This window comes from Eulemur rufifrons, chromosome 3 (genome assembly GCF_041146395.1).
Source record: "Eulemur rufifrons isolate Redbay chromosome 3, OSU_ERuf_1, whole genome shotgun sequence".
In the NCBI taxonomy this organism is placed as follows: Eukaryota; Metazoa; Chordata; class Mammalia; order Primates; family Lemuridae; genus Eulemur; species Eulemur rufifrons.
Genome location: NC_090985.1, coordinates 51,892,945 through 51,915,422, shown reverse-complemented (window position 1 = coordinate 51,915,422; position 22,478 = coordinate 51,892,945). Strand labels below are relative to the sequence as shown.

The following is a 22,478-nucleotide window of genomic DNA, read 5'->3' as shown; positions in this document are numbered from 1 at the left end:
AAATATTTACCTATACTTTCTCCCAGATATTTATAGTTTCACTTTTCATTTAAATTAAATTCAACTGGAATTCATTTGAAAATGTTGTGTGAAGATTAGATGCTAGCTTTGTTATTATTATTGGAGTTTTAAGGAAATCTATTCTTTCCACATTACTTTGCAATGCTTTTATGATGAAAATTTGAAAACAATGAATAGTTTCTGTGTAATTCATTTATACATTTTAAATTATTAGGATCGCCCAAAGCATGCATATGTGTTTATAAAATTTTCTCATATTTAACAAAGTGCCTAATAACTAGTGCCATCAAACACATTTGGTGTCTAAGTCCCTACTTAAAATCTTCTTGTACCAATTATATGTAAGAATAAGACACCAAGTTCTAAAGATTACAATTAAAATATTTCTTTGAAGTCCAAAAAGCATCTCTAAAATTTCTGGGTTCTCTTTTGAATTTAGATCTCAGAGTACATTGGTTTTCAAAAACAATTCCAGAAGACATACTTAAAAATAGTATCAGGTGGAAGAAACGTGGTTTTGTGTGGTAATGTCTTGAAACAGTCAGTTATGGTTTGATGTTGTTTAATGTTCAGTTGCATAATTTTGGGGAAAAATCATTGCTATTAAGGAAACATTTTAAGCTATATGGAAATCTAGTTGATTTTCATGAACAGCAAAAGCATTTACTTACAATTTATTCATGCACTCAACAAATATTTACTGGTATATCGATTTATGTACCAGACTGCTATAGCTTTTATTATCTTTGTTACTCCAGGAACTGGCATTTTTGAAGATAGTTTAATGGTGACAGATAAAATGTCAAAGCTTAAACTCATGGTTAATCTGAGCCATGTGAAACTCTTACCACACATCATTCAATACATTCATATTCACAGAAAGGATATAGGTAACTAACATTTATTAGGTATCTGTCACGTGGCAAGCACACTAATTTTTATCACGTAATTTTAATAATATTTTATAGTTGAGAAAACTGAGGCTCAGAGAGGTTAAGAATCTCACGATTACACAGCTACTAAGTAATTGACTCAGGATTCAAACTCACTTTTATCTGACAATGTGCCTGTTTTACTCACCATCGTAAGTTAGCTGTTTTCTAAAATTTTCTACTTATGTTTGTTCCAAGAGGAAACATCAGCAATTCTGGGAATGCCCAAATTAAAAACAGACAAAGGAAACTGTTTGAAAGAAGCCATCCCATAATAAGCACACCACAAACATTTGAGGCAAGAAACTCTTTCTAGTTGTTTCCAGTATTCTTGCCTCAACATATGTAACCATAAAAAAGCATGCCATTCACATATTAATTTTGAATTCTAGATTTTCAGTAACAAAATCTGAATGAACTTCTATTCCTTTAACTAATTTTAGCATCTTTCTGTAGTGAGAACTCACAAATCTACAAGGCTGCTTCAGTATGTCACTAACCAGTGGCCAGTGTTGAAGTGTAAGAATCTCATCCATCCATCCATCCACCCATCCATTTATTTCTTCCACAAATAATTACTGATTTCCTACTGTGTGTCAGTTATTATTCTAAACATTAAGGATATAATGATGAGAAAGACTCTAAGATCCTTGTCCACAAGTTTACATTCCAGTGATGAAAAGAAACAGTTAAACAAGTTAAAAATACATTAAAAAAACATTTTGGGTTGTGATGTACTGTTAATGAAATAAACTGGGTGATATTATGCAGACTAGGTAGGAGGTGGGAAGGTACTTTGCTAGATATGTTGTCATTGAAAGTTCCTGAAGAGGTAATTTGAACTGAGACCAAAAAATGAAAAGAAACTTATCATAGAAAAGGCAGGGTAAAGAATTCCAGGCAGAGGGAACAAGTGCAAAAAGTTCTGAGCTAAGAATATGGGGTATTGAGGAAACTGAAAGGAGGCCAGGAAAGCTGATGGGGAGAGAATGATTGGTGATTAGGTTGAAGTAGTCCGACGTAGTGCAGGATTGTAGCCAGGAGTCATAACCATTAAGTTATTTTACGTGCTATGGAAACCATAGCATGCATGAAGCATGAGATGACAAAATTTGGTTTGTGCTTATAAAGGAGAACAGATTGAATTAGTGATAATATATCTAACTAATATTTATTGAGTGCCTACTAATTTACCAAGCACTGTTCTAAGCACTTTACTTAACTCAAGTCTTAATTAATCTAATATCCCTTTGAGATAGGCACTATTGCCATCCTGATTTGCAGGGGGCATACAAAACTAGCACTGATGTTTACATCACCTGCCCAAGCTTGTAAGGGGTAGAGCTGTAGTATGAATTCAGACAGGCTAACTCCAGAGCCTCCTTCTTAACTATCATGCTGCCTGGCCCTTTCAGGAATAAAAGGGTAGAGGTAAATAAACCCATTTGGAGGCCACCACCATAGTAGAAATGAGAAGTAATAGTGGTTTGACTCAGGTGGTCATAGTGAAAATTCAGAAAAGTAGATGGATTTGAGATATATTTGGAAAAATCAGTAAAAGCATTTATGTACAATAATGAAAAACAGGAAGGGATCCAGATGTCATCTAGGTTTTTTTCTTAAACAAGTGAGTATATGGTAGGCATTTCTGAGTTGGAGAAAAATGGGTTTATGAGCACGTAGGAAGTGAAATCAAGAATTCTGATTTGATATGTTAAATTTGAGGCATAAATTAACCATGACATTGGAGATATCAAGTAGGCACTTGGATAACCGTGCCCGAAGCCCAGGAGAGCGGTCCGGAGCATCACCACCCTAACAGGTAAAGGATAAAAAAAAGATACCTGGACGCAAGCCCTTGGAGAGGACGGGAAGAGAAAGGGGCCAACCAAGGTGACTGAGCTGTGACTTGGGAGGCAGGAGGAATGCTCAGGGGGTAGGATCACGGAAGCCAAGAAGTAAAGTCTGTCTTAGGAGAGGGGCTTGTTCAATTGTGTTGACTCCTGCTGAGAAGTGAAGGAAAATGAGGGCAGACAAGGGGAAAGTTAGACTTGCCAATGTGGTCCCTCATGTGCTTGCAACAGCAAATTATGGAGACAGGATCTTGGCAGTCTTTCTGTGAAGAGGAGCAGAGAAATGGGACGGCAGTTGCAAAGAGATAAGTGGTCGGGAGTAGCTCCTTTTTCTTGTAAAGATGTGGAGTGTATGTGTGCGCTGATGGAAGTGAGCTTGTCAGAGTAACTCAAAGGAGCACACAGGACACTACATGTCTCACTAAGACATGTAACCTACATCTATAAAAAGGAAGTGGAGAGTGGAGTAATTATTTAGTGAGTCCTTTCCTTGTTTCTTAGAGACAAAATAATCATTTCACATATAAACATTCCCCGGATTTCTGAGCTATTTTGGAGCCTCGAGTGCTCCCATAAAAGTCACTCTGGTGAAGCCCTTGGCAGTAAAGGAAGACGTGGGGCCAGGTGAGGTAAGCTCCACTTCTCCTGAGGACGTGGTGCTCTCTGCGAAACAAGGGCCTAGTACTTGCTTTTCTACCAAGTGTCAAGTTGTTTGATTTGTGTTAGCAGCCCCTGGAGGAGGAATTTGGAGGAGAAAACACCTTGCTCCAAATATTTACTGTAGTGTGAGTTATGAATCTACCTAGACATTTTGGTGAGGGAGGAGTTGATGCTGCAACTGGGAAACAGGGGGTGCCCCTGTCACCGCCAGCAGACACGTGAGCCCTGGCATGGGGGTGGTGAATTCTGTCAAGAAAGCTTTTTATTTTTCCTGTTCTTTCTTTTGTAGGGTTATGATCTTTCTAAAATAACCGTGTTACAAATCTTTCTGACCTTCCCTCTCCTTAGTATTATGGGTTTATTTGCAGTTTCTAGGCCATGCCTTTTTAAAGGCTCAGTTATTTTATTTTTATTTTTTAACTTTCTCTGGTAGGAGAAGATGGACGAGGGAGGGAAAGAACTAGAAGGATAGGAAGGAAGAAGAGAGAGACAGAGGGCAAGAAGCTGTTTTTCAATCTGTTGAAAACCTTATAATAAGGAAACTCCAAACCACTCCAAGGACATCTGAATTATAGTTGGTTTTCTCGTAGCAATGTATGCATTTTTCCCCTCCCTTCTATGCTTTCTCACTTACAGAAGATAGTGATGATCAAGACAGAGAAAGAAATAAAAATGGAAGAAATTAAGGAAAAAAACAATGCTCATTATACATTTTATGCAATTGCTACATTTCAGTTTTTTCTATTTAGAAAAAAAGAATTGTTTTAGATAATGTATTTGTAACACGGTTTTTACTTTTTTTAAAAAAAAGAACACAAAGAAAATAGAGCAAAAAATATGCTCATAAATAGTCTAATTCCTGTGACAGTCATAAAACAAAATTCTGAATTTCGAAAGTCAGCCTTGCAGACAAAATGTCTATCCACAGAAGAATGGGTAGTAAATGACGGTCCTCTGTAGAATGGAATACCGTGCTGTCATCACAGTGAGTGAGGGGGATTTCTTTGTGCTGACAAGCAATGACAGGTGCAGGTACTGCCTGGAACATACATCCCTTGAGGACAGGAGCCATGTCAGTATTCTTCACTGCTCTCACTCAGCTACCAGAATAGTGCCTTGCACATAATAAGTGTTCAATACTTAATGAATACAGAGGATCACAGGTCAATATAACATGATCTCACTGTGGCAACAAGCAAAATAAATCCTATAAATGTGATTATATCCACTCTGACTTACGTGTTTGCACATTTTATAATAAACAAGTTTTTGCAACTTTTGAATTAAAAAATCAAAATGTAATAATTAGCATTAAAGAAAATATAATCCCCTTAAACATCCCAGAATAAATAGAAGGGTAGGTTAGGATCCACTGCGTCTCAAGAATTCTGAGAGTCAGGTCAGTCTCCAGTAGAGATCCTATTGGTGTGGGCCCATGGGCTCACACAAAAAAAGAGAGAATAAAGTCAGAGCCAGCTAGTGAAGGGGAAAAGCCCAGAGAAAATCCACAGTGAGCAGAGAAATGCTGAAAGATGTGGGTTTCTAGTAGGATGGAGGTAGATGCTGTTAATGATCTCAATGATGGCACAGGTGTGCATTTGGAAACTTGGTTTGGTTTCCCTGAAAAGAGACAGTAATCAACATGAAATAACAGGCCTCCTTCTGGAGCCAGAGGAGCCTAATAGCAGGCAGGGAGGCTTTGGCGCATGAAGACTGTATCCAACAGTGGAAGAAGTACGGGGTCAGGAGTTGCTCTCTGCTCTAATAGAGGAGGGGTTGAATTGTGTCTTTAAGGCAGGAGACAGGCAAGTCAAGCAGCAGGGGAGGTCTGGTGCAGTCACGGGGCCCAGGAGTCAGAAAAGTCACCTTAAAAGGCAAGCACGCTCAACAACCTTGTATATCTGAAGGGTACCAAGGAGATAGGGACTTTCTCAGAATAAGCCAGTGTCAAGTCAAACTCTTGGGAAACATGAGTATGTGGCCTGTGCTAATACCTTCTTGATTGTAATATGGACTGCTATTTTTTCTGATGGCTTGCATGACTGAGAAATGACAATTAAGGAAGACTGTCCTCCTCACTGTTCTCTAAATATGCCCTGCACTTTTAGAACTAACTGTATGGTTTTATACTCAATCTGTCTGCCATATCTTGCTCTGCTTCTCAAACTCCTATACAGCCTTTAAAACCTTGCTTATGTGCCTACTATTGAATGGAGCATTTTCTGTTTTTCTTAGCAAGAGATCTCTCTTCTATCTATCCACAACATTGGGGTCACGGTTCTACGATGGAGCTTATTCTTTTTGACATTAAAAGATGCTGAACTCCTCAGGATAGGAATGTTTCCTTCATTTAACAAAACTGTTGTGTACTGAGTACGTTTCTATTAATAGTTGTTTTACGAAGACAGTCCCCTGCTCTCAATATATTTTATTCAATGAATGAATTCTTCACTTGTCCTGTTCTCATGATGCCTTCTACCAAATTCCAACAAATACTCACTAAGCAACTGCTATGAGTCAGGTGTAGTGCAAGGGACTCTATTGTTCTGCCTTCACAGGGCTTTCGGTCTACTGGGGAGTCAGGTACCTAAATAAGAAATTTTAAAACCAGGTCATGTGGTATGACAGAGGAAGCATGAAGAAGGGGACCATAATTTGGACTTTGAAATGTATCTTTCAACTTCCTACTCTGACCTATAAATATACTTATTTATATTCACATCCAGCCTTATTTTGTTCCTTTTGTATGTCTCTTTTGTTCTACCCTATCTTGTTACAAACAGTTACCACTTCTCCACTATTTTTAATTTCTTTCTCAATCTTCCTGTTTTTCCTTTATTGTCTACTTCCCCTCAATCTAAAAACTTTATCAGATACCTATTCTTTGATAAACACCTGATTTTCACTGTAAATGCAACATGTGTTTTCATTTTATTTTCCTTTGCCCATTGCAGTTAAGCTTTTTTAAAAAAATTGTCTACACCTTCTCAATTTGTCACCTTTCGCTCATATCCCAGCCCGATGCAATTTGGATCCCATCCACCCCACCCCAGCACCAATTTTCTGCAATTGTTTTTGCCCAAGATCACTAATGACCTAATGAGTGGCCTGATCCTTGAACCCTATTTAGTTAGTGCACATTTTACTTAATCTTGCTGTGACATCTGAATCTCTTGGCTACTTTCGTTTCAAAATTCTCTCTTCCTTTGGGATTAGAGACATTGTCACAACTGGTGCTCTCCCTTCCTCTCTGAATGCTCATTCTCAGGTGTCTTAGCCTCCTTTTTCTGCCCACTCCTGTTATACCCCAGAGCTCTCTCCTTGGTCCTCTTTCTCCTCCATGCACACCCTTCTCTTGATGTTATCAACTCCCTTGACTTTAGCTGCCACCATCTTGGAATTTTCCTGGGGGCTCCAGACTTTTGTCTCAAATGCAACAAAACCTAAACTGAATTAATTAACTTGACTTACTCTCCCCGGTCTTGCTATTCCACTCGTGTTCATCCAGTGGAAATCTAGACACAATCCCTTCCTTCACCTTCTATGTGCAACTGGTGATTAGGATCATCTGTTCTAGCCCCAAACCTTACACGTGTCATTTCATCAAACTTCATGTAGACTGTCCGCATGGCCTTCAAACCAGCCAGGCTCCTCACCATCATTCCTGCCGTCCCCGACCCACTGTCCAACACATAAACAGAAAAATATTTCTAAAGTGTAAATCTGGCCATAACTTTTCCTTGCTGAAAACACTTCACTGGCTCTGAAAGATCTTTAGAAATAGCAAAATAGCAGTCCATAAGCCATATTCAGCTATAAAAAGCTGAATTTTTAAAATTCTGAGTACCTTTAAGCAGTGGCACACACCACCCAGTTCTAGAGTTCCCGCTATTGTCTTCCCTCCAGGTGGCTTCACCCTTTACATTACCGGCCTAGTCCCCGTATGAACCCTGGATCTCCTGGATCGAGTTCTGAGCATGGCATAGAAAGCCTTTCATGTTCTGGCCCCACCTGCTTTTCTATCTCATTTCATGCTTTTAACTCAGGTCCGCTGTTCCCAAGGCTCATGTTTATCCACTACATCACACTAATTAACATTACTTGTTTGCATCCTTGGGCTTATGAAATGTGAGAGGCCAATGTAGATTAAAAAAAAAAATGAGCAACAAACTCAAATTACAAGGCAGGGGTGTGTGTGGAGTGGGTGTGAGTAAAGGAGATAGGGACACAAAACAAGTGAGTGAAGATAGCAGTGTGGGAATCACATCCAGATGGGATTACTTGTTATCCCATTTATTTCATTGTCAAGGTTGAGGCAGTAAAACAATTGATTTTTCCAATCTCTGTGTTTTATTCATCTTTGTAGCCTGAGTACAATTCCTGATCCTTAACATGCATTTACTAGATGCTTATTGGATACAGATATTTTGGTGGAAGCTTTCAAAAAGCTGAATGTCCTGCTACTCCTGGACCTCAATTTCTCTTTTTTCTGCCTCTTTTAGTGTATCCACTGGGTGTTCAGGGTACATTCTTAGTGTAGTTAGTATACCCACTTTCATTGTACCCCAAATCATCCTATACCAAAAAAAGGAAAATGCAAAATAATAAAAAGTACGGATAGAGATAGTAAATTCAGAGAGAGGGTTATAAAGGAAAATAAAGAAAGGAAATGCTTTCTCCTTCCCCTTACTTTTCTACTATTTGAACACAAGTTAAATCCATTATGTAGAGATAAATAATATTACTGCTAAGACTAATGACATCGGGCTTGTAAATATACAGTCAGAAGCTATAATTTCCAGGTGATAGCCACATCCACCTTGCCTCGTAGCCACTGGTTTAAACAGCCTGGCTGGCCACCACTTCTACCATCTTTGATTCATGCTCATCTTATGATGCTACTTTGGGCATGCCCCTTAAATTGCACATAGAAAATAACCCAAACACATACAGACCACAAGGCAGTGAGGCTTAGCCTGTGGTATGCATAAGAATCACCTGGAAAGCCTGCAAAATACAGATTCTTTAGCTCTCCCATCCCAAGATGATAGGTTTGGGGTGTGGCCAACTTATCCACAGTTTAAAAAAGTTTTACTGAGGATTCTAAAGTAGGCAAACACCATGCCCTGAAATTGGGAAGCACTGTCATAAAGATAAGTGTTTTAGAACATAAAAGATTTTTAGTGTAAGTACCTTAATTTGCTTTCAGTCAAGGTTGAATTCCATCATGATTACCTTTCACAGTCCCCACTGCTAAGAATTTTGTTAATCAAATGGCAAAAATTTTACTCTTGTCCTAACTGCAGTTACCACATTCTCAAAAATAAACGCTGCCTAGATACCCTTTATTTGTAACCTATTTCATTAGGTACATATTTCTGAGGCTGAGGCAGCTAAGCATTTGAAATATTTATTGTACAACAGTGCCTAGGTCCCATACTCATTAAAGTGATGCTAAATTCTTAGGGTATTTGTTTTTTAATTCACAGCAGGCCGGCAGTCATTCAATTATAGTATAATTTGGTACTGCAGCTCACTTCACTTTAAGCAGTTCATCTCAATTCTAATCATTATGTTCAAAGGTTTACTGTATCCAGATGCCAAGTTTCCTCAACTGGACAAAAGCATAGCAGAAATATTTCTGTTTGGCAAGGCTGGCAAATTTTTGGAGGCACTGTCATGCCTCGGCAGGGTACTCTAGTCAGGTTATAATTTGCCTTAATTGTTCTTCCCACAAACAGTAACAATGATTACCTCTGGGTCATTGGCATTCAAAGAAAGATTTCTTCCCAGACACTGTAAATACCAAGATATTTTCAGTAAAATCCTTACTTGGTATTATACTGCAAAGAATCTCAGATTCTGACCATTTTTTAAAAATTTATCTGAACTTGTTTTTTTAGTGTGTTAATTCACAAAGTTGTCCATGTATTTGTGTGTACACATTAGAAACATGGAAATAACTCAGAGAAATTACTGGTCTATAAAACAACCAGTGTTCTATATGCATAATTTGTTCCACCTGCCATGTTTACAAGGCACCCCAAGGAGAACTAAGCTTAAACCCCAGCAATCCATCTGCCTCCCAGTTCTAAGGGGGTAATTATTGCCTCAACTAAGCAAAGAGGAATGCACAGCGTGCTACTAACCATGTCAGGTGACTGACGTATGTGCCTGACATATTTACCCAGGCCATCAGCTTTTCTAATAGTGGCTAGAGTCATGGTACTACGATGAACATGATTCACTACTAACAGCAAATGGGGAGAAAAATGGACAGAGGCCTAGATTCGATGGGCCATACCTAGAATACAAACCAAAAATGTGGTTATCACTTCTCATGGGCATGTTAAAAGTAAGAAACATAGGGGAAAAATAGGGTGGCTTTATCCTCAAACCACTGGTTTAAACAAAAAAAAAACCACTGACTTAAAAAAAAGAGGGGACATGAAAGAAGACGTCTGGTTTCTATTAACTTATCTTAACTGTATTTCCCTATGTATTCTTTAAATAAAGCATTAATTTTCACTAAGAATGTACAATGTTCTCCTTGCTGTACACACAAAATGGGGCTTAGCCTCCAATACAAACCTGTCTCCAACTAAGGTCACAGCAACCAAGACTGATTACAAACTGGAAGGAATAGGCTGTTTTAACACTATAATGATGTCCAAGTACAAAAACGCTCCTGTGCTGAAATACACAAAACACATGCAGATCTTCAAAGAAATTCTGCTAATAAAAAGCTATTAAAAGAAGGGCTCTTTGGGGACACACCCCAAATGAATTGCAAAAGGTCACACACAACTCCTTCCCTCTGAAATGAGGTAGATACAACATACAAATTAGCATATAGAATATCAAGTCATTAAATGTTCCTTGCAAGGCTCCCACGGGAGGACAGAAGGGAGGCAGTAGAATGGGGAAGGAAAAGGGAAAGTGGGTAAAACTGGACAGGTCACTTTGGAAATACTTCCAGTCTTTTAATTACACAGATCAGTAAAATTCTAAGAAAAACATGGGGGTGGGGGTAGAGGATACATCAAGGTCGAATTGTCATCTATTTTGCCAAAGTATAACCACTATCTACTATTATAGATTTCTGTTTTAATACAAATTATAGAAAAGCCAGACTCTCAAAATAAAGGATCTATATTAAGTAAATTTATGTAAGTTCACTACGTTACTGTTCTTTTAAAAAAATGAATATTTTAGAACATATGATGCTCTTCACATTTAATGTCATTGACACAGATTTGGGGAAAGAGTCTCTAGTTTGCAGTTCTGAAAATGTAATTTTCCAATTAAATTTCCTTATGTTTGAGGTAATACTTTCCTCTATAATTTCATTACCAGATTGTAAGAATTTCCCTAACTAGGCATGTCCCCTTTCACATTAGTGAATGTGATGAATTCTAATGAAGATAAGTTAATGCAGAATGATTACTGTAAGGTTATAAAGCTGTGGTGACAACAGAAACCTCTAAATTATTTTAATTTCTTCCTGGCAAAGGATGGCCATTTTTAATGTTTGTAGGTATCTTGTTCTCCGACTTAACCGCCAAGATTAAGCAACAAACACATATTCCGGCCTCAGTGTTAACAGTGGCTAGATGAAAACCAGCTCTTCCCCTGCTGGTTGGACATGTTTGACATTCTCTACCTCACTGCCTGCAGCAGTAACGCTCCCTATAGTACCAAACCCATTTATTTTCCACCCACCAACTGACCTCCTAAAGCATCATTAACATGCCCCCAAAGGCCTTGCTGCTGTCAATTTTAGTCAAAACAGCACTCTCGAAAGCCTTCGTGGGGTTTATCAGAGTTCTGTAGGAAAGGAATGCAAGGAAGGGAAAGGCATCAGACCCAAACCTTGGGGAATCGCCAAGACAGGAAGAAGAAAGAGAGATGAGGGAGAGGCCCCGGAATGGAGGAAATCCTATCTGGAGACAGGGCTGGAAAGATTGAAAGGTTGTTTAGAGACACCCATAATTATCTGCTTCTGCCACTCAATTTTTAGCTAGTTAATGGCAAAAGGATCAATATCTACTTTCGATTTTCATGTACAGCATTATGGCCTTAGTGGGAGACAGGTCTCTTGGGAAGGAAGGATGATTCATGACCAAAATTAATAATTGTATTGGTTTGCCTTCAAATCTTCTAAAACATATTTGGGTTTTTCTTTTGACCAAATTCTTTTTTTTTTTTTTTTTTTTCTGATAACACTATTCACTCCAAAGTCAGTCATGGAGAAACTGATTACGTGGAGAAAATATCAGGAATACATGTGGAATTGAGTCATGTAAACAAAGCTGTGTCAGTTTGAAATGATGTCCCCAGAGCTCATCCACACTCACCAGAGTGAGCCCTGAGCTGCAAAATGGAGGTAAAGTGAACACCATTACATTCTGCAACATGGCTCTAGGTTCTAGGAATCTTAACTGCTCTGGCTTCTCAGTTATCCTTTTGTTTTCTTCTTGGGAAAGTATTAAGTAAACCATCAGTGGTTTTCCATTTTGAACTAGATTCATATCATTCAAATGGCAAGAAATAAGTTTTAAAACACAGTATTTTGATAGAATTTTTTTTTCAGAACCAAGCAGAGAATTTGAGGTTTTCTAGAGAAGAAATATAAAAGTAGGCAGCACAGTATTTCTAACATACAACTTATGTATAGGGTGGAATTATTTTATGAAAATATGTGATAAATCCAAAGCTGAATATATAAAATCCTGGAAAAAGGTAGTTGCCAACACTAAATGAAATGGAATGTTGCATCCTGCTAAATTAGATCATAGCAGCTTGATTCATGTGTCCCTTCTCATACATGTGTTCATCTTCAAATTACATGGTCCCTAAATAAGTTCTAAAACAAATATCTACTATGAAACATTCGTGACTAATCATAAGACAGTAACTCATTTAAACTTTACCAAAATTCCTAATACTTCTCAAAGCATACAAGTCCTTCTAAGTCACGTGCTTCAATAGGATTAACAGGCTCTGTCAAGTAATAATGATGGCAACTTCAAGGAGCTATTAAGTAATGTGTGCCCTTACCAAATAAGCTCACAACTTTAAGGAAACTTCCTTAATCATGTGCCAAAACTGACATCCATAGTTAATCATATTAAGAACCATTCTCTATTAAGCACCTCTCTATAAGACAGGTACTGTGCTAAGAGTACATTTAGGGACATGGGCTTAACTCCACAGCAACTCTACAAGGTGGGTATTAACATCCCATTTTATGGAAGTAACAACTGAAGCTTAAGGAGGTTAAGCAACTTGCCCAAGGTCACACAGTATGTAAGTGGTGAAAAAGCCAGGGATTCTAGCCCTTCCTAAGATCAGGCCTGGCAGGTCACAAAGCCTGTGTTCTTCCCTTCTAAACTATAAGGCCAGGACAGCCTTGGGATAGAACTCTCCTTGACTTTGGCTTCATTTGTTAGGAGTTCCTTCATCTTTGGGGAATCCCACAATCGGAAGTACACAGGCTTATAGAGGCTGCTAGTACAAAATTCAATCTAATATTTTTTTCTAGATTTGACAAACACATATTTAAACAGTCATAAAAATAAAAAGTTAGATTTTACATTCTAAATTATAAAACAGAATAACATATGAAAACAGGTATGAAATTCCACTGGGTTGAACCATATGGAACTGCTGTATCTGTAGGCCAAAAAGGTACAACTTTATACAACTCATCCTAATAGTAGAAGTGTAGTTCTAGGCTATAGGGGGCCCAGTCCAGGTCCCTTAACAATGCGCCTACGGTGCACACACTTCATGTCTCTGGCGGCTTCCCGGGGGGCGGGTACTGTACCTGAGCAGAAGCTGTTGCTGCTAATGGTCCTCGCTGAGCGCCCAGAGCTGCTGGGGTTGAACTCTCTGCTCTCTTCCTCAGAGAAAGGAGACTCAGAGGCTGGGGACACTTTGTGCTGTTGCTGGGGCAGATGGGGCCGAAGAATCAACCGGGGAATTCGGCTTCGGGAAATCTCCTTCTCATGATGCTGCACTCTCTGCTGCTTCTCAAAATTGGACATCAAAAAGAAAACAAAAGGAAACTTGTTTCCCCCTCTCAACTCCTGTCTGCTCCTTCAAGGATCAGTTTATAAGAAATCATACGTCTGAATATTCAATCTTCACAGAAGAGTCCTTCTTATCGTAGTTGCTGAAATGAGTTTCAAAACTCTTCCACTGAGCTCACCGTTCTAACCTAGTGAATAGCACACGCATATGCACATGCACACACACACACACACACACACACACACTCCTTCACCCACTAGCAGGAAGGCCACCCCACTCCCCCACGCGATTCCTGACTCACCTTCCCACTCTGGCTTTTTCTATCCCATTCAAGCTTTCAGCTCTCAAAGGTTCTTTATTACTCACAACACCCTCCAGCTTATTACTTGATTTCCTTTAGACTTCCATTTCGCTTTCCCTGAATTAGCTGTGACAATCTGACTTCTGTTTTCTTGCCTCCTCATAAAAGTAGATCCCTATACTTGGAGCAATTCTTTCCTGATAGATCACACACACTTCTCTTTAGAAGCCCTCCTCTTCCGAACAGGATCTTAATTATTCATTAATATCCTGGTACACAAGGCTTGTTGCCAACAGAAAAGCAAACACAAATCCAATACTCGGGAAGATGGCTCCGCCTTTTATATCAGGTTTAGTTTTTGTTTTCCTTACAGGACACCCATGAGAAGAGATTTTTCTGTTTCTCCTTAAAAATACAGCATTAAATACCTTTTTAAAAATGCACACAAAATAATATTTTGAGGATGTTTTTCAAAGTATACAGCGCTTTCGCAACCATTATCTCATTTGGTCCTTACACATTAGCTTGTAACACAGAGAGGACATTAATTCATGTCCCTATTTACAGATGAGGAAACTAAGGCTAAAAGAGGCAAAGATGCTTAGGCAAGACTGCATGTCATCTAGAAACAGAACGAGCTGGAAATCGAGTGCTTTTCAGCATCATCACTATCCTGCCTTAAAATGGAGTCCTAGGAGGAGCTTTTTGCAAAAATCCCAGTGCTCTAACCTCTGCAATTGAAAAAGGGCTTGGGCTTAGGTAACAGACACCATTTCACAACATGACCTCCTGCTCATTTCCACTGACTTACCAGGAGGGGTCACGGCCAAAGTAAACACCTCTGGGCAGCTCACACACAGCAGGAATTGAAGAGAAAACCCCAGCCCTAGGGAACTTCTGAGGTCCCTCAGGCATCCGCCCTATCCAGGGTCCGCAAACCACACCCAGCCTCTGCATCTGTCCTGCACATCTGTCCCCCAGCAGGTAGCACACGTCAGCCACTCCGCTGGACACACTGCAGACCCTGAGCCAATGCGGGGTCACTGATACGCTGGAGTCCTTATTTCTCAGTCACGAACACATCAAATTCCTTTTATTCACATCACACAGGGAATCTTCTGCAACCTACACTCCAAACCCCCAGTTTCAGGAGATGGGATTAACCCTCCAAAGTCAATCTTTTTAATCCTTGTGTCAATCTCCAAAATCTCTTCCCCTGGTACCAGTTTCCCATCTCCTGGATCTCATCACCGAATCACATTGCCTCTCTGCCTTCCCCTCGTCCCCACTACCTCCTTCTCCTTCTTCACCCGACTCTAAACGTCACCCCCTCCAGCCCTCACCTGGCCCGCTTCTTGCCCACCTTCCCTCTCCCTCCGGCGCCCGCAGGACATGCCCTCCTTACCTTGTTCTCACGGAGGGGCCCCATCACGCCGCTGCCCGCCGGCTCCTCGCGCCGCCGCTGCCGCCGTCCAGGAGGAGGCACCTGCGGGCAGGGGGCGAGGAGACTGCGCTGAGCCGGCGCGGGCTGCGGGCGGCGGCTGATGCGGGTCCGACGCGCCGCCGCCGCTGCCGCCCTTCGCGCTCGACTCCCAGGGCGCGCCCGGCCGCCCCGCCCCGGCCGGACACGTGGTGCCACGGCGGCCGGTGTCCCCGCCCGCGGCCGCTCCCGGGGCGCCTCCCCACGACCTCCCTCACCTGCGGGCCCCCCCCTCTCCGGGCCCGTCCCGGCCGGGGCAGACGGGGATTGGCAGCATTTCCAGCCCAGGGGCGCCCCCACCCTCTTTTTATAACACTTGGTCTAGGGCTTGCAGGGCGTGCGCGCTGGATGGAGAGACTTAGAAAAGCTGCGACATCACTGAAAGTCAAAATGGAGAAAGAAGGAAAGTTTTCCCTTCGCGGCCCCTCCTTGATCGGTCGGTTTGAAGTCAACATACAGCGCTCCATAGTCACCTCGTCTGACAGTGGCGAGCGGTCACCCTCCTCCGGGACCCCAGCCAAGCCAGTGCTGCAGGACTGACAGCGTATTGGTTCTGGGATCTCAAAGGCTGCAACCGATTCTACTTGGGAGGTTTGCATCAGAAGGGCCTTCAGCTGGCAGCGCAGCGCCAGGCCGCAGGAAAGAACTGGGAGGAGCGCTCTCTGCCTTCGGGGAGCCGGGCTCTGCAGGGCGACAGCAGCCTTTCCCCCAGCTCTGCCCCGCAGCCTCCCGAGCGCCCGGATGAGCCCAGGCACGCTGCGAGGGGAAGGGCGCCGCACTTGAACTCGGAAAACCGAGTTCCAGCCAGCATTGCAGTCCCTTCAAGCTGAGTGCCTTTATGCCTAAAGTTCTTGTCCCTTCTGAACTTCAAGTTTATCCTTGTTAAATTGAGAGATGATAATAGTAATACCTACCTCAAGGATGGCTGTGAGGATTAGATGAGGAAAACAAAACAGCTGTACCAGCTGACTGAACAGAACTAACCAAAGGGCAGTTAAATCAGGTCCAGGAGGTCCTTTCAATATTTGCTGATGCATTTTACATGACAGGCAGAAAAAGCTTTTGTGATGCAGACAAACTTGTTTTTCAAAGCTCAAAACCCTGTCCCAACTGAGGACGTAAAATAGGGATCATCCCCTGGGCCACGGTCCTTGATTTATTACACCTGCTAATCTTACCTGGTGATGGACTTCAGCATGTAGAATGACTTACATACCCTCTGTTCAGAACTGGAGAACATCCTAAATAGCAGTGTGGCTGGAGAACACTCTGATCCTCATGCCCTACTCTCCCATATGGCAGGACTGTGATTCTTGAAAGTTGTATTTGAACCTCCACCATCCCAATTTGCCTGCCCTCCAAACAGCAATTCTCTGACTGCTCAATTTTCAAATTTAGGAATGTATGTTGAGAGTCTAGAGAGAGCCTGAAGTCAGAGGATTAGTGGAATCAATTTGCCTTCTTCCTGTAACCCCGAAAGAGATCTTACTGCATAAATCTTTTCCATCTACTTAGCTCTCTTAAGCAGAGAGGTTGGTAATCTCAGGATTCTTTATTTGGGAAGAAGAGATGGTTAAATCATACTTTCTACACCCACAGCTGTCTCAGATGTGGACCTCAGGAAAGTAATAGCCCAGGAGGATTCTTACAACCTATTATGTCTAAAATTATGAGCCTGGGGTCATATACTGTGAAATAGAAACAAACTATTAAAGTCAAAATATGCTTCTGAGTTCCCTACTGAGAACTGAGAATGGGACCTACTAGCAGAACACCCTCTACTGAGTTATCCAAGTTAGAACCTCAGAGTCATTCTTGACTTCCTCTCGCTCACCTGACCACATCCATGGCATAAACCACCAAGTGACGTCCATGCTCCCTTAGTAATAAATGTCCTTACTCTGATTACTTCTGTCCACTGTTCATCTCCATTATCTTCATTTAGAGTGTAAACCACAGTCACCCTAGATTATTGCAATAGTGGTGTGACTAAAGTTGTCTTCTAATCTTGCATCATATTCCTTCCTCACTAGTTTTTTCAATTTTTCCACAAGGCCTTTCTGAAAGGCTAAATCAAGTCACGCTTCTCCATTAAAACTCGATAATGACTTCCCAATTGTTCTCCAGGTGATATTCAAACTCCTTCATGCACAAAAGCTTCCCTGATCTGGCTGCCTTGTTTACCTCTCCAGTCTTATTTTTTGCCATTCCTCTTCCATAGATACTCCCTCCTGTCCCTAACCCCCCCTTCACCAGCCACCCTCCCCCACATACACATGGATACTTCTCCAACTGTAGCACTTGCAGGTCTCTGTAGGTTTCCTGTTCTCTTTTTCCTCTAAACTATTGCACATGCTGGTCCCTCTGCCTACAGCACGTCTTATTCCCCATTCACCCATCTTCCTCAACTCCTAAAGATATATTAAGTTTCATTTTAGAAAGCTTCCTCCAGTAAACCTCCCCTGATACTTCCAGGACACTTGTATTTACCCCCAGGAGAGCTGTTATGATCATGTCAGAATTCCCCATTTAACTTGTTTGTCTTCACCAAGGATTGTAGGCAGAGCCTAGTCCAATTCCTGTCACACAGTAGGCACCAATACAAATGAATGAATGCATTAACGAGTGAGTTCTATAGCCTCATAAGGGGGTCATCAGTACAGGATCAGAACATAGATAACACTTGTTTTGTAAATGACTCAGATAAAGCTGCCTCTAATATGCCTTTGTATTTGATGATGGGGTGTGTGCCTAAAAAATCCGAGGTATGTTCAGTGACAGCTTTTACTGCAGAAGTACAGGCACTGTGAGGCTTGTGCAGTAGCCTTGTTGTCACCATAGCAACCTTGCCAAGGGAAAGGCTGATGATTTAGTGTTCAGATGCCTCTTAGCTCTGTACTTTTGGAACCCAAGCCTGTTTTTCTGCTGTTCTAAAAGGCAAGTTTTATAAATGATATCTATGCTGCCTTTAATTTTATTCGATTGTTTCTCATGTCATTAGGAGAAATGTCTCATAACATTTGGATTATACCATCAAGGACATATAACCTAATACAGCATAAAATAGTCATCTTTCCTCTGCTTTAAAATATTCTTATGCATTATTTTCATTTTTCTACTTAAATACTTGTTTTATTGCCTTGTTTTGTACTTTTGTGGCTTTTCCCTTAAAAATGAATGTATTGCTGGCTTTTAGAAAACATCAACAGCTTTAAGATTGAATGCTTAAAGATTATAAATAATATACTTGTCTAGGTCTGGCAAGAAACAGAGGAGATGGGGGGAAAGGAATGTCTTTATATAAATATGCCCCAAATCTGGGATAAATTATTTGGTTGTTTATGTTAAATTTGTAATTAAATAATTCATACCTCCCCTATGCACAAAACTTTATATTTTCAGAGCTCTTTCACATATACAATCTTATTCAAACCTCACAAAAATCCTATGAGGTTTATGTGGGCAATCCCTGAAACCAGATAAGTGATAAAGAACAGGTTTTTATTGATAGGAACCTCCCCCCACCACCCCCAGACTGCAAACTTCACAGAAAAGACAATATAAATACACTGCCGAAGAGAAGACGTCTGCACCATACAACCAAGACACATCACGGTCCCCACATCCACTCTTCCTGACATCTCACCTGTGTTTGCTTTCTTGGACTCAATCAGGGCTGACAAAGCACCATCTCCTAATCCTATCAGCTGTGCGAGCAAGCGCTGCCGTCTCTCTCAGTGACCCGATGTTGGGTGATCTGCACAGCAACAAGGAGCAGCTGACGTGCTTTACAACACGTCATGTGGAAAAGAAACTGCATTCTGGGGCATCCTGGGATTTTTTTTTTTTTTTTTTTGTAGTGGGGTGGAGACCTATATTTTTCTTATCAGGGAGAAAGCTGCCTGTTTTCCCATAAAAGCCTGTGTGAGAGTGATCAGCCCTCCTCTTATCGTATGTGCGTTATTGTTACTATATGGTTAAAGTATTTTAATGTTGTAAAACTGTAATGACTAGGATTATGCAAGATCACTCCCTGAGGAGGAGGCTCAGAAGGTACTTGGGGTAGCGAGGGCAGTGGGTAACCAGAGGCAGGGCCAGCTCGAACATTCCCTGGGTTCAGGCAGGGCCAGCTGGAACATTCCCTGGGTTCAGAGTGTGTCAATTATCTCTGCTCTGCAAATGAATTTCTGTCAGAGGCATCTCTCAGTGAAGAACAGGAATTAAGGCCAAGCCCGGGTGAAGAGGCAGAGATTGGAGGCTGGGAGCTTTGAAGGATGGTAAGGATATAGTCCTCTGCTTGCCTGGTGGTGGAACAGACATAAGATAGTCTCCCCGAAAAATGCTGTCTGCTGTTAGTGGCCTTTTGTCCATCTGTGAGGGTAGGGTAAGATACTAGTCAAAAACATTAAACGAAATGGGGACATGTGGTTGGACAAGTAGGTGTATACTTATTGGGACAATGAATTAGAATCACTGAAATTAAAATGCTCTGGAAAGTATAAACATAAAAGTTGTCATCCAGTAGGAGAAACTTGACATTTACCTAATGACATGTTTCACGAGATTGGACAATCTGTTGCTCTCACAGAGTTACAGAAAGGGCAAAGGAAGTTATCTATAAGGTAGGCCCAGGAAGGCCTAAATCCAGAATTTGAATTCTGAGCCCAACAGAGAAGCATCTTACTTCCCCAACAGACCAGGTGTGAGAAAGGCAGTTGAAAGTTCCCTGAACCTGGCAGGGGAGCTCCCTAGAGAGACTGTGAGGAGTGGAGGCCAAGATGCTTCTCAGGCATGGCAAGAACAGAGAAGGCACCACGGATCAAAGGTTCTCAGGGATTCCTTTAGCATCCAGAGTGGTCTAGCTCAGAAAAGAAATTTATAATCTGGGTTCCCAGAAAGCAGATCTATGGCTAGATTTGAGTTACTTTCAAAATAACTGTTCACCATAACATCATTTATTTCCATTATTTTATGCTTGTTTTCCCTTCCACTTCCTAGTAAAAATCATTTAAAAAATTATTCTGCCTTTATTTTTGCTAAAAAATGAGCGAGGGAGTGGGAAGAGGAGGATGTTGAGATTGTCAACGCGAAACAAGAATGTTATTGCAAAAGCTGAGCGCCCCTAGAGGCCAACTGCTGTGATGGCAGCTACAGAAGCATAGTGGACCAGCAGGGCTGTAGGTCAAGTTCTCTCTGCAGTTATAGAGCTGAAGACAGTTTTGATTGTTGCTTTATTAACATCCCTCAGGTTATTTCTGTGAACCATTTTCCTTTATATCTGATATCTTGTGACCTCGTAAGTTTAGCTCTTGTTGTGTACTCCTAGCTCCTCTCCAATCCACTACAGAAAAATTTGTAGGAAAATAAATCTAGAATTTGGGAATCTGGCCTATGTTGTTTCATCTATCCATGTGTCTTCTTTAGTTACTTCTGCTTGATTGAAGAGAAAAAAACTTTTTAAAAAACATAACTTTAGTATTTTCTTTTTAAAAATACTAAAACCACATCATCAAAATTTTAGATAATAAAAGAAAAAAATTAGTCTTTATCTCATTGCCCTAACATCAATTATCCATATTACTTCTGTTAGCACTTTTGTGTATTTGTTTTCAGGCTTATCTACTGTGCATAAAAAACAGCACTGTTAAAATGAGAATAAAATTCTAAGTGACATATGGCATTTTGGGTCCCTTGATGCCCTCACATTTGGCTATTTCCAGATGACAGTGGTAGGCTCAAATGCCCATTGTTTTCCCACGAAGTTACCTCTGTCTTTCCTCTGATCATTGGGCAGTAATCTGAGATACAGGGATCTCAGGCCTCCTTATGTCTGTCGACAAACAGCTGAGGTACTGTTGGAAGTTTGGAAGCTTCAGGGTGGCTTCCCAGATCCCTGGCCCTGGTGGCAACTTGACCAATCTGAAGCTTCAGGAAGAGTTTCTGGGGGGGAATTAGCAAAGCTAAGGCTAGAGAAATGACTTCAACTTAGAGGCTGGTAGAAAAACACCTGTGTCCCTTTCTATTTAGAAGGCCAGCTACTGACTTGCCAAAATGCAATGCTAACTCAGGGAAGAGCAGGAAAGTGAAATAGGTGTCATAAGTCTGCAAAGAGACTGTGTTGAGAGAATATAATTTAATAAATGACATGAATTCTCAAGTCTCATAGGCCTAGATTGAGTCCTTTTTGCCTTTCGTAGTGCTACCTTAGGCAAGTAGTTTCACCCCTTTAGGACTTAGCGTGTAGTAAGAACCAGTTGTGCTAGTCAGTGTCTTTGGGCAAGTTAACTTCTCTGAGCCTCATTTTCACACATATAAATGGACTTAATAACAGTATTTAGTTCATGATACTGTTATAAGGATTAGACAAGAATACTCACAAAGCCTAGCATTAATGTCTGGCACATGGAGATTAATAGATACCCTTTCTTTCTCAGGATCAAACAATTCCAACCACCGTTGCTACTTCCTGCTTGCTTGTTTTATATTCTCCTCAGCCTGAAGATTTTTATTTTGATTTTACTAAAAGGAAATAAATTTCTCCTAGATGACTTGTGCCATATAAAGAAGGAAATTGAATTTCTCATTAGAAAAGATGTTCACAGGACTTTTCCTCCCAAAGGTAGAAAAAAATTGTTAGAGTAGAAGGCATGATGAAAGGCCAGACACCTATCATTTATTCATCCTATTCATTCATCCATCAGCTTCATTTTGTTTCTATTCTGAGCCAGGCACTGGCTCTGCCACGGGAGTGTTCAGAGATGAACAGTTTCCTGTCCTCAAGTGTCTCTAAATCTAATAAAGGTGTGGACATGACCATCAGCTGTTACACTATTCAGTGTTTTAGCATCATGACAGATATATACCCAGAAAGCGTCTGAATTAGACTGGGGCCTGAGGCTTCCAGGCGTGAGTTTTGAGATGAATTTTGAAGGATGAATATGTCCTATTATAATCTGGGCTTCTTACAAATTCCTTTTTCTTAATCTCTCCCCGACTCTTCCTCCTCCTTTGCCCTCCTCCCTCTCCCCCCATCCTCTTCCTTCTTCAACTCTCTCTCTCCTCTCCTCCTTTCTCTCCTTCTCTCCCCCTCTTTTTCTTTCTACTTTTGAGAGAGTTCTGCCACCCTACATGCCCTAATGGATTGACACAGAGAGAAGCAGCTTTGGGTTTCCCTTTGAATCTTTACTGTCTGGCTG

The 22,478-nt window shown here is 41.0% G+C and overlaps 1 protein-coding gene across 7 annotated transcripts in view; it reads right to left on the bottom strand.

Moving 5' to 3' along the window:
- SYBU (syntabulin) overlaps nt 1-19,036 on the bottom strand; it is a 70,996-nt gene extending 51,960 nt beyond the window's left edge. Inside the window, exons 1-3 of one of the 7 annotated variants that reach the window (XM_069466073.1) lie at nt 18,929-19,036; nt 15,208-15,288; nt 13,296-13,500 (exon numbers count right to left, since the gene is read on the bottom strand). In XM_069466073.1, the coding sequence (XP_069322174.1) occupies nt 13,296-13,500; nt 15,208-15,231 (229 nt within the window). In that variant the 5' untranslated portion in view covers nt 15,232-15,288; nt 18,929-19,036. Of the gene's footprint in view, nt 1-13,295; nt 13,501-15,207; nt 15,389-18,928 lie in introns of those variants that run through there. The other 6 variants (XM_069466075.1, XM_069466074.1, XM_069466076.1 and 3 more) reach the window with 6 other exon arrangements.
- Between the last annotated feature and the right edge of the window lie 3,442 nt (nt 19,037-22,478).